We start from the raw sequence: 13,955 nt of genomic DNA on the forward strand, positions 1-13,955 counted from the left end.
GTGTACGAGTCGGGGAGAAGGCGAGCCAGATGTTGGCACACCAGCTTCGGAAGCGGGAGGCAGCGAGGGAGATTGGGGGAGTTAGGGATAAAGGGGGGAACACGGTGCGGAGTGCGGTGGGAATAAATGGGGTATTTAGAGACTTTTATGCGGGGCTGTATAGGTCTGAGCCCTCGACGGAGATGGGGGGGGGGAAATGCGTCGATTTTTGGATCGACTGAGGTTCCCGAGGGTGGAGGAGCAGGTGGCTGGGCTTGGGGCACCGGTAGGGCTGGAGGAGCTGACTAAGGGCCTGGGGAGTATGCAGGCGGGGAAGGCACCGGGGCCAGATGGGTTCCCGGTGGAATTCTACCGGAAGTACATGGACCTGCTGGGCCCTCTATTCGTGAGGACTTTCAATGAGGCGAGGGAGGGGGGGCCCTACCCCCAACGATGTCCAGGGCGCTGATCTCATTGATCTTGAAGTGGGACAAGGACCCATTACAGTGTGGGTCATATAGGCCAAAGTCTCTCCTCAACGTGGACGCGAAGGTGTTGGCTGCCAGAATTGAGGACTGTGTCCCGGGGGTGATTCACGAGGACCAGACGGGTTTTGTTAAGGGAAGGCAGCTGAATACCAATGTGCGGAGGCTCCTTAATGTAATCATGATGCCTACAGTGGAGGGGGAGGCGGAGATAGTGGCGGCGATGGACACGGAGAAGGCCTTCGATAGGGTGGAGTGGGGTACCTCTGGGAAGTGTTGAGGAGGTTTGGGTTCGGGGAGTGGTTCATTAGTTGGATTAGGCTACTTTACGAAGCCCCAGTAGCCACGAATTGGAGGAGGTCGGAATACTTTCGGCTGTACCGGGGGACAAGGCAGGGGTGCCCCCTATCCCTCTTGCTATTTGCATTGGCAATTGAGCCTTTGGCTATGGCTCTAAGGGAGTCCAGGAAGTGGAGGGGGCTGGTCCGGGGGGGGGGGATGCCGGAGGTGATGCGGATCCTCAGTGAGTTTGGGGACTTTTCCGGGTATAAGTTCAACGTGGGGAAGAGTGAGCTCTTCGTGGTACACCCAGGGAACCAGGGAAGGGAGATAGATGAGCTTCCACTGAAGAGGGCGGAAAGGAGTTTTCGGTACCTGGGGGTCCAGGTGGCCAGGAGCTGGGGGGCCCAACACAAGCTCAACTTGATGAGGCTGGTGGAGCAGATGGAGGAGGAGTTTAAAAGGTGGGATATGCTGCCACTCTCCTTGGCGGGTAGGGTACAGTCGGTGAAGATGACGGTGCTCCAGAGGTTCCTTTTCATATTCCAGTGTCTCCCCATCCTGATCCCCGAGGCCTTTTTGAAGCGGGTCAGTAGGAGCATCATGGGATTCGTGTGGGCGAAAAAGAATACGAGGGTGAAAAGGGTGTTTCTGGAGCGGAGTAGGGACAGAGGACAGTTAGCGTTACCTAATCTGTGTGGGTATTACTGGGCTGCCAATGTGGCGATGATACGCAAGTGGGCAATGGAGGGGGACGGGGCGGCGTGGAAGAGGCTGGAGATGGCGTCCTGTGTGGGCACGAGTCTGGGAGCACTGGTGACAGCTTCGCTCCTGCTGACTAGGCACACCACGAGTCCGGTGGTGGCGGCGACATTGAAAATTTGGGGGCAGTGGAGGCGCCACAGGGTTGAGGTAGAGGCTTCGGTTTCGTCCCCGGTCTGGGAGAACCATCGGTTCGTCCCGGGGAGAATGGATGGGAGGGTTCCTGAGCTGGCACAGGGCAGGAATTAGACGGATGGGGGACCTGTTTTTAGATGGAACGTTTGCGAGCGTTGGGGCGCTGGAGGAAAAATTTGGGCTTCCCCCCCCCGGTAATGCCTTCAGGTACATGCAGGTAAGGGCGTTTGTAAGATGGCAGGTGAGGGAGTTCCCACTGCTTCTAGCACTCAGGATCCAGGATAGGGTGCTCTCGGGGGTGTGGGTTGGAGAGGGCAGGGTCTCGGCGATCTACCAGGAGATGCAGGAGGAGGAGGCGGAGGAGCAGGAGCTAAAAGGTAAATGGGAGGAGGAGCTTGGAGAGGAGATTGACAAGGGTACGTGGGCGGACGCCCTGGGTAGGGTTAATTCTTCCTCCTCTTGCGCCAGGCTTAGCCTAATACAATTTAAGGTTCTTCACAGAGCTCATATGACAGGGGCGAAGCTGAGCAGGTTCTTTGGGGTGGAAGGCAGGTGTGGGAGGTGCTCGGGGGGCCCAGCAAATCATACCCATATGTTCTGGGAGTGCCCGGCACTGAATGGGTTCTGGAGGGGTATGGCGAACACCCAGGTTAAGCCGAGCTGGGGGTTAACACTCTTTGGGGTATTGGATGAGCCGGGAGTGCAGGAGGCGAAAGAGTCCGGTATTCTGGCCTTTGCGTCCCTGGTAACCCGGCGGAGGATTCTGCTACAGTGGAAGAATGCGAGGCCCCTGAGCGTGGAAGCCTGGATCAGCGACATGGCAGGGTTCATTAAATTGGAGAGGGTAAAATTTGCCTTGAGAGGATCTGTGCAAGGGTTCTTCAGGCGGTGGCAACCGTTCCTAGACTTTCTAGCGGGGCGTTAGGAGGTGGTCAGCAGCAGCAGCAACCCAGAGCGGGGGGGGGGGGGGGGGGGGGGGGGGGGGGGGTGTACTTTGTGTTTTCTACTCTGTTTATTAATGAATGGGGGGTTTGTATATTGGGGGAATTCGTGATGTAATTGCAAGATGTTTATTTATGTGTTCTTTGCTTTTCTTTTTTCTGTGTTGTGGGGGGGGGTGTTGAAAATGTGTAAAAATTTGAATTAAAATATTTCTGGGAAAAAAAACTCTGGGATAAAGAATTACAAAGATTCACAGCCCTTTGAGTGAAGAAATTTCTCATCATCTCGGTCCTAAATGATTTTTATCCTGAAACTGAGCCCCTTATTTCCCCCATCCAGGTGAAACAACATCTTGGTAACTATCCTATCAAGCTCCTTTATAATCTTGAATGTTTCAATCAGATCCCCTCTCATTCTTCTAAACTCCAGAGTCTAGACCAATTTAGTTGGGACCAATCTAGTTAATTTTATTTTACTGCTTCCAATGCAATTATACTCTTCCTTAAATATGAAGATGAAAATTGCACAGTATTCCAGGCGTGGTCTCACCAAAGTCCTGTAACAAGTCCGTTTTATTCTTGCACTCCACTCCCCTTGCAGTAAAGGCCAACATGACACATTGCTTTCTAATTGCTTGCTGTACCTACATACTAACTTTGTGTTCCTTACACACACAAGTAAATATTGATGTTCAGAGAGGCAAGTTTCCTTTTATATTTACAAGTTTCCTTTTAAAACTATTCTGCTTTTCTATTCTTATGACCAAACTGAATAACCTCACATTTCTCCATTTTATACTTCATCTGCCATCTTTGCCCACTCGCTTAATCTGTCTTAATCCCTTTTGCAGCCACTTTGTGTCCTCAGTTTGCATTCCCATTTAGCTTTGTATTGTCAGCAAACTGATGTACATTACTCTGTCTCTTTGTCCAAGTCATTAATATGGATTGTAAATAGCTGAGGCCCCACCACTGATCCTTGCAGCATCCACTATTCACAGCCTGCAAACTGAAAATGCCTCATTTGTCCCTACATTTTGCTTCTTTTCCGTTGATCAATTCGCTATCGCTAACATATCACCCCGAACTCCATGAGCCCTTATGTGATGTATTAACCTTTTGTGTGGTGCCTTATCAAATATTTCTTTGGAAATCCAAGTATGCTACATCTACCGGCTCCCTTTTATCTACCCAAATGGTTACATCCTCAGAACCTCTACTAAAATAGTAAATAGTATTTCCCTTTCAAAAGACCATTTTGACCTTTTCTAATCATAGAAGGCTTATCTCAGTGCATTGTTAAGACTTTCTTAATAATATATTCCAGCACTTTGGTAGTTTCCTGACTTTTCTCTCCCCTCTTTCTTGGATTAGCTAACATCCAATGTTTTGGGATCATTCCAGAATGTAAAGAATTTTGGAAAATCATTACCAGCGTATCCACTAACGCTGCCACTATCTAGTACTTTTTCCGTTTTTAATTACCTTAATTTCCTCATTCTTATTAGCCCCAGGTTATCCTATATTTCTGAGACTGAACTTGAGTCTTCCACTTTAAAGCCGGACACAAAATATTTGTTCAGTGTCTCTGCAATTTCTTCCTTCCCTATGATAATGTCTCATAGCTCTGTTTCTAAGGAATCAAATTATACTTTCACTGGTCTCTTACTGTTAAAAATTCTTGTGATTTGTTTTTATATCCCTGGCTAGTTTATTCTCAGTCTGTATTTTTCCTTTTGTATCAACTTTTCAGTGGCCCATGGTTGGTTTCTAAAACATTCCCAATCCTCAGACTTGTATTACGATAATCTGGGCTAGTGTGCGGTCAATTCCAGCCCTGGTTGACCCGGAGTGGCAACACAATTTAAATTAATAATTCTTTAAAAATGTCCAAGTCTTTGGTCTATCGCTGCCCAATAACTACAGTCACCAGGTTTGTAAATGTAAACAATTCATTTTAATAACTATAATTAAATATGCAGCAAATACAACTGGTTAACTATTGTTTAATCCCCCCCCCCAGCCAAGAAAGACAAACACAGAGGGGAAAGTGGAGTGCAAAATAATAATGAAAGTAATAGGATAAGAGTCTTTTTTTCAGATGGACAACTTTCAGTACACCTTTCTTCAAACTAGGCCTTCAGTTGGGAGAGAGAGAGAGAGAGAGAGGGAGGGAGGGGTTAGAGAGAGAGAGAGAGAGAGAGATTGACACAGAGAGATTGACACAGAGAGACAGCGAGGGATAGAGACAGACAGAGAGAGAGAGAGAGATTTACAGAGAGACAGAGACAGAGAGAGAGAGAGAGAGAGAGAGAGAGAGAGACAGACAGACAGACAGAGAGACAGACAGAGAGAGAGAGACAGAGATAGAGAGACAGAGATAGAGAGACAGAGAGATAGAGACAGACAGAAAGCAAGAGAGACAGAGACAGATAGAGACACACACAGCTGCTCCTTTCAGCGTCCAGGATCTGACTGTCCCTTCCTTGGTTCTCTGTAAACCGTCCCTCATGGGCAGGACCCAATCACTGCCTGTCACAGGGCAGAATATTGAGTTTTGCCAATTCATCAGCCATAAGCTAACCAATTAAACCAAATCCTTCCGATCTTTCAGTTGACTAAAAGTTTGCCGTGTGGTGTTCAAAAGCTACATCTCCAATAGCACTGTGTACCAATTTGCAACTTTTGAGTTCCTCACTTCCTCTGCTCGACTTAAAGGTATATGCCCATTAAACATCCATGGATAAAAATAACAACCATAAAGTAAAAGAAATGGGAAATAAGGGAATCAACAGTAAGGGCCCTGACACTTATTACTAGTCTTTGAAACATTATGGCCGGGATTCTCCAATCCTGCGGCCACGTTCTGACGCCGGCGTGAAAAGCAACGCGAGCCACTCTGGCATCAACGGCCTCAAGTGGCAGGTATCCACCCCTTCCTAGGGGGCTAGTATGGCGCCGGAGTGGTGTCCGCAGCTCCGGCGCCCGAAAGCTGCCGCACCACGGCTGGCGCGAGTTCGCGCATGCACGTGGGTTCCCGTCACAGCGCCGGCCCCTGGGCAATATGGCGGAGCCCGACAGGGGCCCGGCGTGGAGGAACATAGGCCCCCACGAAACTAGCCCGCCCGCCGATCGGTAGGACCCGATAGCGGGCCAGGCCACCGTGGAGGCCCCCCGGGGTCGGATCCCCCCACCCCCCCACCAGGACGGCCCCGCAGACAGAACTCCGAGGTCCAGCCAGGTGGGACCATACGTAACCCACGCCAGCGGGACTCGGTCGAACTTGGTGGGCACTCGGCACACGCGCCCCCGCCAGCGATTTTCCGACCCGGCGCGGGGTGGAAGAATCCCGGCCTAGAAGTCTCTTTTATCTAATACTATCCTTAACATCCTTAGTAAACGCAGATGGCTTTTCCGTGCTGAGTTTTTGTTTTGCAATAGAATGTATTTTCATTGGACATTTTGAATGGTTTCTTTAAATGTTTCCCATTACGTATTTACTGCCGTACGTTTTAGCCTCTTTACCCAAACAACTTCTGTTCCCGCATACCTATGCAGTTGCTTTGTTTAAATTTAAGATTCTTCTTTGTGATTGGAATATGTAATTTTCAAACTTAACGTGAAATTCAATTGCATTATGATCCCTATTTCTCATGGGATGCTTTACTATGGCAATACTAATTAGCCCTGCCTCTTTACACAATATTAGATTTCAAATAACTTTGCCAGTTGGTTCCACAACATATTGCTCATGAAACTGCCACAAAGCATTCGACAAACTCAAATTCCAAACCACTTTTGCCAATTTGATTGGTTTACTCTGGATGAAGGTTAAAGTTCCTCACAACTATCACATTGCCTTTATTAAAAGTTCCAATAATTTATTCCTTAATTCTCCGTCCAACAGTAGAACTATTTGGAGAAGTGCTGTGAGGGGGCCTATAAACCTCTCCCACCAGTTTTTTCTGATCCTTGCTATTCCAAAATTCCATCCGTGCTTGTTCAATTTCCTGATTTTCTGAGCCAAGATCCTTTTTCACTTAAGTAGTCCTCTATTGTTAGGGCTGTCTAACCTCCTTTTCCAATCTGCCTTGTTTTCTAAATGCTTGTACCCCGAAATATTTATTTCCCAGCCTTGGTCACCTTGTTACCATGTCTCTAATAACAATTAGCATTTCTCCCCATTTATGCCATTAGTTTATCTATCTTACTGTTACACCCCGCGTGTTCAGTTTATTAAAAACAATTCAGAATAAACAAAACCATCCAAAACAATTATCCAAAACTACATAATAAAAGAGACAAACAAGCAAAAACACATATTAACATTAATCAAAATTTTTTTTAATTAACCCGCCTAATAGCTCCTTAAAAATGGAAATGAATGGCTGCCATCTCAGGTAGAAGCCTTCCAGTTGACCCAACCGAGCCGAGGCACTAGGCAGAGTTGGAGACCTACACTCAAGCAGAAATCATCTCCGGGCTATCAACGAGGCAAAGACATCCGCCTTCACCCCTGAATGAAGCACCAGCAAGTCTGAAATCCCAAATGTGGCCACAAATCAATATTGCGTATCTCCAACATGCGAGTAAAGGAAGCTTACCAACTTGGGACAAGTCCACAACATGAGTGTGCTTAGCCAGCCCCAAGAGCAGCGCACGTTTTATCAAATTTTGTGTAGTCCCCAATGGCAGTGGACATGCTTTCACAACATTTCTTGTCCACTATTAATGTTGTGTCTAACCTTCATGGCAGACGCTGGGAGGGACCAGATGATTTATTCACTTCAGCCACCAATGACATCTCTGCTTTCAGTGAGGCAATCTGATCACTGAAAGGGCCACTTGCATATCTTCTATCGTTGCTCCATGGGCTTCCATGGCTTCATTGGTCTTCCCTAGAACTGCTTGGATGGGATCCAAGGCCTCCTTCATTGATTTTCGGGAGTCCTCCAACACAACCCGCCAGTGTTTATGAAATTCCTATGCCAAGTACCTTGGCCATTAGTGGAGTGGCTGGAGCCCCAGAGGCTGGCGCTACAACTTTATCTGCCAACTAACTCAGAGGCCTCAGACTCCGTCCCCAAACGTCTGCTGTCCACCTCCTTTCCCCTGCCATTTCTGGGCATCTGAATCATATAGGATCCTTATCCATTAATTATGTGGGTTTTTAAAACAAAATACCCCTGAAACTAAGAAAAAAGGGCAAAAATGCAGTACTCTGGCAGGAGCGACCTCATGCACGTCTTCCTCCTACATTACTCCACCGAAGTCTGCTCATTTATTTATCTATTGCCTTATTGTTCATCTTTGATTTCTAAATCTCCCTTCACCCAAATTCTCCAACCCTGTTATCTTCAAGTCACTTTTCCCTATTCTGACTACATTTGGCACTCTTACGCTTTTAGACTCTGACCCTCCGATCACACTCCAGTTACCATAATCTGTATAGAAACCTGACACTATTGCTTTGTCCCTTCTCTGGCACTAATGCTTTGTCCTTTCTCTTCAACTTTCCAAATCTTCCCTCAGGTGAATACCTCCACCATTATTAAGTTTATAATCTTCTCTACAGCTCTAGTTACAGGGCTACTCAAGATATTGGTCAAGCGAAGATCATCCAAATGATACTCTCGCTCATTCGTCAGTACTGGTGCCAGTGCCCCATGAACTGAAACCCATTTCTCCCACACCAATATCACAAATCAAGATACCAAATTTAATCCTTAAGGATTTAGGTATTTCTTGATACCTAGAGGACATTTTTGCATTCATAAGTGTGCATGATCAAAGATATTCCATAAATATATTTTATATAACTGAATGCTGGAATGCAAACTTTAAATAATTTCCTCATTACACTTCTGAAGGCTTTGCACATTTCCTATGGCTCTTACCTCCAACAAAATGGATAATTGTGCTTGTAGGTACCACTGTGTACCAGTCGGCCTTTATCCTTTAGATATTTAATGATACGCTTGTCTGCATCCTAAAAAAATAAAATGAGAATTCAGGTAATTGCACATGTTTATGACTACTGTTTTATGCTAAACCTTAAAACTTAATGTAGTCAATAAGACATCCGGCATGCTCGTCTTCATCGGCCAGGGCATTGAGTCGAAAAATTGTCACGCTGCAGCTCTAAAGAACCTTGTTAGGCCACACTTGGAATATAGTGTGCCATTCTGGTCGCCACACTACCAGAAGGATGTGGAGGCTTTGGAGAGGGTACAGAAGAGGTTTACCTGTATATTGTCTGGGGTGGAAGGCACCTGTATATTGTCTGGGATGGAAGGCATTAGCTATGAAGAGAGGTTGGGTAAACTCAGTTTGTTCTCACTGGAACAACAAAGGTTGAGGGGCGAGGTCTACAAAATTATGAGGGGCATGGATAGAGTGGATAGTCAGAAGCTTTTTCCCAGGATGCAAGAGTCAATTACTCGGGGACATAGGCTTAAGGTGCGAGGGGAAAAGTTTAGAGGAGGTCTGTGAGGGAAGTTTTCTTTTCACACAGAGGGTAGTGGGTGCCTGAAACTCGTTGCCAGAGGTGGTGATGGAAGTAGGTACAATAGTGATGTTAAAGGAGCATCTTGAGGATTTATATTTGGAGGAAGGGTTCGCCAGTGTGGAGGAGCTAAGGGAAAGGGTAGAGCTGCCGAGGGGGAGCGAGTTCAGGTATCTGCTGGTTAGGGACTTTGCACGAAAGGTCTGGAGGGGGTTCCCTAGGTTTCTGGGATACACCCTGTTGGAGCGACTGCTGCTTCTGGATGTGGAAGGGGAGGGAAAAATTGCGGATATATATAAGTGGCTGGGGAGCAGGGAGGTGAGCGGGTGGTGAAGATAAAGGAGAAATGGGAAGCAGAGTTGGGAATGCAGATCAATTGGGGGGTATGGAGTGAGGCACTGCGAAGGGTAAACGGAACCTCCTCTTGTGCAAGGATGAGCCTGATAAAGTTTAAGGTGGTGTACAGGGTGCATATGGCTCGGGCGAGAATGAGTGGGTTCTTTCAGGGGGGTAGCAGATGAGTGTGAGAGGGGTGGGCGGGGGCCAGCTAATCACGCACACATGTTTTGGGGTTGCGAAAAATTGGGAAGATTCTGGGCGGGAGTGGTAGCGGTCTTAGCCAGGATAATGGAGGAGGTGGACCCGGACCCTTTGGTGGCGATACTGGGGTTTCAGAGAAGCCGGCGTTCATGGAGAGGAGGAAGGCCGATGCCGTGGCCTTCGCCCATCTGATTGCACGGCGGCGAATTTTGCTGGAGTGGCATTCGGCATCGCCACCGGGGGTAGAAGCATGGTTGGGTGACCTGTACGACTTCCTGCGGTTAAAGGAGATAAAGAACAAGAACAAAGAACAAAGAAATGTACAGCACAGGAACAGGCCCTTCGGCCCTCCAAGCCCGTGCCGACCATGCTGCCCGACTAAACTACAATTTTCTACACTTCCTGGGTCCGTATCCCTCTATTCCCATCCTATTCATGTATTTGTCAAGGTGCCCCTTAAATGTCACTATCGTCCCTGCTTCCACCACCTCCTCCGGTAGCGAGTTCCAGGCACCCACTACCCTCTGCGTAAAAAACTTGCCTCGTACATCTACTCTAAACCTTGCCCCTCTCACCTTAAACCTATGTCCCCTAGTAATTGACCCCCCTACCCTGGGGAAAAGCCTCTGACTATCCACTCTGTCTATGCCCCTCATAATTTTGTAGACCTCTATCAGGTCTCCCCTCAACCTCCTTCGTTCCAGTGAGAACAAACCGAGTTTATTCAACCGCTCCTCATAGCTAATGCCCTCCATACCAGGCAACATTCTGGTAAATCTCTTCTGCACCCTCTCTAAAGCCTCCACATCCTTCTGGTAGTGTGGCGACCAGAATTGAACACTCTACTCCAAGTGTGGCCTAACTAAGGTTCTATACAGCTGCAACATGACTTGCCAATTCTTATACTCAATGCCCCGGCCAATGAAGGCAAGCATGCCGTATGCCTTCTTGACTACCTTCTCCACCTGTGTTGCCCCTTTCAATGACCTGTGGACCTGTACTCCTAGATCTCTTTCTGACTTTCAATACTCTTGAGGGTTCTACCATTCACTGTATATTCCCTACCTGCATGAGACCTGCTTAAAGTATGAGTTAACGGGCTAGTGGGGGAGTTTGAGAAAAGGTGGGGAATGTTTGTGACAGTGTTTGAGGAGCTATTCGTCGCAGGGGAGTGAGTGGGGTGGGTGATGGGGAGGGGGGGGGGGGGGGGGGGGGGTGAAAAGGGGGAAAAATCTGTACAGACTGTATAGTTGATTGTTACGAAGCATGTTTTCCAGGGTGTTTACTTGCTGTAACCTGCTTTGATACAAGTTTGTAATAAAATACGTTTTTTAATAAAAAGGGGGGCATCTTGACAAATACATGAATAGGATGGGAATAGAGAGATACGGGCCCCAGATGTGTTGAAGATATTAGGTTAGACGGGTAGCATGGTTGGCACAAGCTTGAAGGGCTGAAGGGCCTGTTCCTGTGCTGCACCTTTCTTTGTTCTTTTGTAAGGGACGTTATTACAACAAGGTTTAATGCCAATAGACATCTGGCTAGTTCTTACACCATAACTTTGGGATAGTTAATTTTACAAACCAATTAATTCACATATTACATACTGAATGAACTGAAAATAAACAATTTCAGCACTTGCACTATACTATGCATGATAAACATTAAGTTTGAAGTCCAAATCTTTGGACAGCAAAATAATGTTTTTACATGGCTATTCAGCAATATTACAAAAACTTTACATTCCCTCTTGTTCATTCAATCGTCCCTCTACAACTGGAACATGTAACAACCATAGCACAGCGGTTAGCAATGTTACTTCACAGCTCCAGGGTCCCAGGTTGGATTCTCGGCTTGGGTCACTGTCTGTGCGGAGTTTGCACATTCTCCCAGTGTCTGCGTGGGTTTCCTCCGGGTGCTCCAGTTTCCTCCCCCAAGTCCCGAACGATGTGCTGCTAGATAATTTGGACATTCTGAATTCTCCCCCAGTTTACCCGAACAGGCGCCGGAATGTGGCGACGAGGGGCCTTTCACGGTAACTTCATTGCAGTTAATGTACGCCTACTTGTGACAATAAAGATTATTATTAAGCATCCACTAACCTTCACATACAGTCCAGCAAAGTCCTCCACTTCAGCTGTGAAACAGCCAGAAGCATCAACGGGGCACACTGGTGTTGAATCTTTCTGGATCATGCCATAATCCACACAAACCCGGAAATCATCCTGCAGGGTGAAAGTGAATTAAACCTCAATCAGACATAGATTTTGGGAAAGGCGACAAAGAAAACTTAGTCCACTGAAGAAAGAACATTTTTGGCACAGTGAATTTACCTCTCTTAAAACTATTTTCTTTTTAACTGAGGGAGTGACAAGTCAATAAGGAATGTTCATGGATCAGGCACCAATGCTGGAGAAACTCCTCAAATTCATCATATTAAAAAAAAGTCTTGGTTGAGAATCATCCATTTCAGCTTTGCGCTTGAAATCGTACTTGGAAAGGCACAATTTTCAGAATTTTCTGCTGGTTTGGACACAAAGGTTTCTTGAATCTAACATGATTTATGTTGGAAAACTGAAAATGCATTAGATGTTTTCAAAGGCTTCATTTTGTTATCCAAATCAATGCTTTTATTTCCACCAGTGTTCCTGTGAAAAGAGACCAAACATACAGTGTGGAATGAAGGAAAAGGACCTTAAAAATCCAATTTGGAAAGTCAAAACCAACTTTTTTGCCCATCTTTCTGTGAACCTAGAGAGGGAAATCTCTGTCCTCAATTAATATAATAACTTCAAGGGCGGCACAGTGGCTAGCCCTGCTGCATATGACACTGAGGACCCGGGTTCGATCCCGGCCGCAGGCCACTGTGTGTGGAGTTTGAACATTCTCCCCATGCCTGCATGGGATTCACCCCCACAACCCAAAGATGTGCAGGTTAGGTGGATTGGCCATGCTAAATTGCCCCTTAATTGGAAAAAATAATTGGGTACTCTAAATTTAAAAAAAGTAATAACATTTAAAAAAAAATAATATGATCAACTTTAACTTTGGATTGGATTCTAACATGAAGAAAGTCCATGACAGTTTTTACAGATAAAACTCAAAACATACTCAAGGTTATCAAATCTAGACATATTTCTACACGATAACAAAGTCACTGCCACCCATTCTTCGTGCTTTCCTTGAAAAGTCACATTTTCACAGGACTTTTTTAAAAAAAATATATTTTATTGAAAATTTTTTCTAAACAACACTTTTCCCCTCTTACAAAACAAACGGAACGATAACAAAATAGAAATTTTTAACAATACACAAGTAACAAAACCCCATTATCTATTGACCTATATTAAATTAAACCCGCCCCCCCCCCCCCCTCCCCCCTGGGTTGCTGCTGCTGGTCATCTGTCTTCCCTCTAACGTTCCCTTAGGTAGTCGAGAAATGGCTGCCACCGCCTGGTGAACCCTTGAGCCGATCCTCTCAGGGCAAACTTTATCTGCTCCAGTTTAATAAACCCCGCCATATCGTTTACCCAGGCCTCCAGTCCGGGGGGTTTCGCCTCCTTCCACATAAGTAGGATACTGCGCCGGGCTACTAGGGACGCAAAGGCCACGACATCGGTCTCTTTCGCCTCCTGCACTCCCGGCTCTTCCGCAACTCCAAATAGAGCTAACCCACAGCTTGGTTTGACCCGGGCATTCACCACCTGCGAGATCACTCCCGTCACTCCCTTCCAATATCCTTCCAGTGCCGGGCACGCCCAAAACATATGTGCGTGGTTTGCTGGGCTCCCGCCACACCTCCCACATCTGTTCTCCACTCCAAAGAACCTGCTCAATCTTGCCCCCGTTATGTGTGCTCTATGTAGCACCTTAAATTGAATCAGGCTAAGCCTGGCGCATGAGGAAGAGGAGTTTACCCTGCTTAGGGCATCAGCCCACAGACCCTCTTCTATCTCCTCCCCTAATTCTTCTTCCCACTTTCCCTTTAGTTCTCCCACCGACTCCTCCCCCTCTTCCCTCATCTCTCTACATCTCTGACGCCTTGCCCTCTCCGACCCACACCCCTGAGAGCACCCTGTCCTGTATCCCCTGTGTCGGGAGCAACGGACATTCCCTCACCTGTTGTCTAGTAAACGCCCTCACCTGCATATATCTCAAGAAATTTCCCCGGGGTACCTTATACTTCTCCTCCAATGCTCCCAAGCTCGCAAAAGTCCCATCTATAAATAAATCTCCCACCTTCCTAATTCCCAACTGGTACCAGCTCTGAAATCCTCCATCCATTCTTCCTGGGGCGAACCTATGGTTGTTCCTGATTGGGGACCCCAC

The 13,955-nt window shown here is 46.8% G+C and overlaps 1 protein-coding gene across 2 annotated transcripts in view; it reads right to left on the reverse strand.

Annotated features, from left to right (window-relative positions):
• iars1 (isoleucyl-tRNA synthetase 1) overlaps nt 1-13,955 on the reverse strand; it is a 330,949-nt gene that overhangs the window by 198,686 nt on the left and 118,308 nt on the right. For both annotated transcript variants that reach the window (XM_072472632.1, XM_072472633.1), the window contains exons 11-12: nt 11,729-11,851; nt 8,479-8,570 (exon numbers count right to left, since the gene is read on the reverse strand). In XM_072472632.1, the coding sequence (XP_072328733.1) occupies nt 8,479-8,570; nt 11,729-11,851 (215 nt within the window). The remainder of the gene's footprint in view (nt 1-8,478; nt 8,571-11,728; nt 11,852-13,955) is intronic.

This window comes from Scyliorhinus torazame, chromosome 13, assembly GCF_047496885.1.
Source record: "Scyliorhinus torazame isolate Kashiwa2021f chromosome 13, sScyTor2.1, whole genome shotgun sequence".
NCBI classification, from domain to species: Eukaryota; Metazoa; Chordata; class Chondrichthyes; order Carcharhiniformes; family Scyliorhinidae; genus Scyliorhinus; species Scyliorhinus torazame.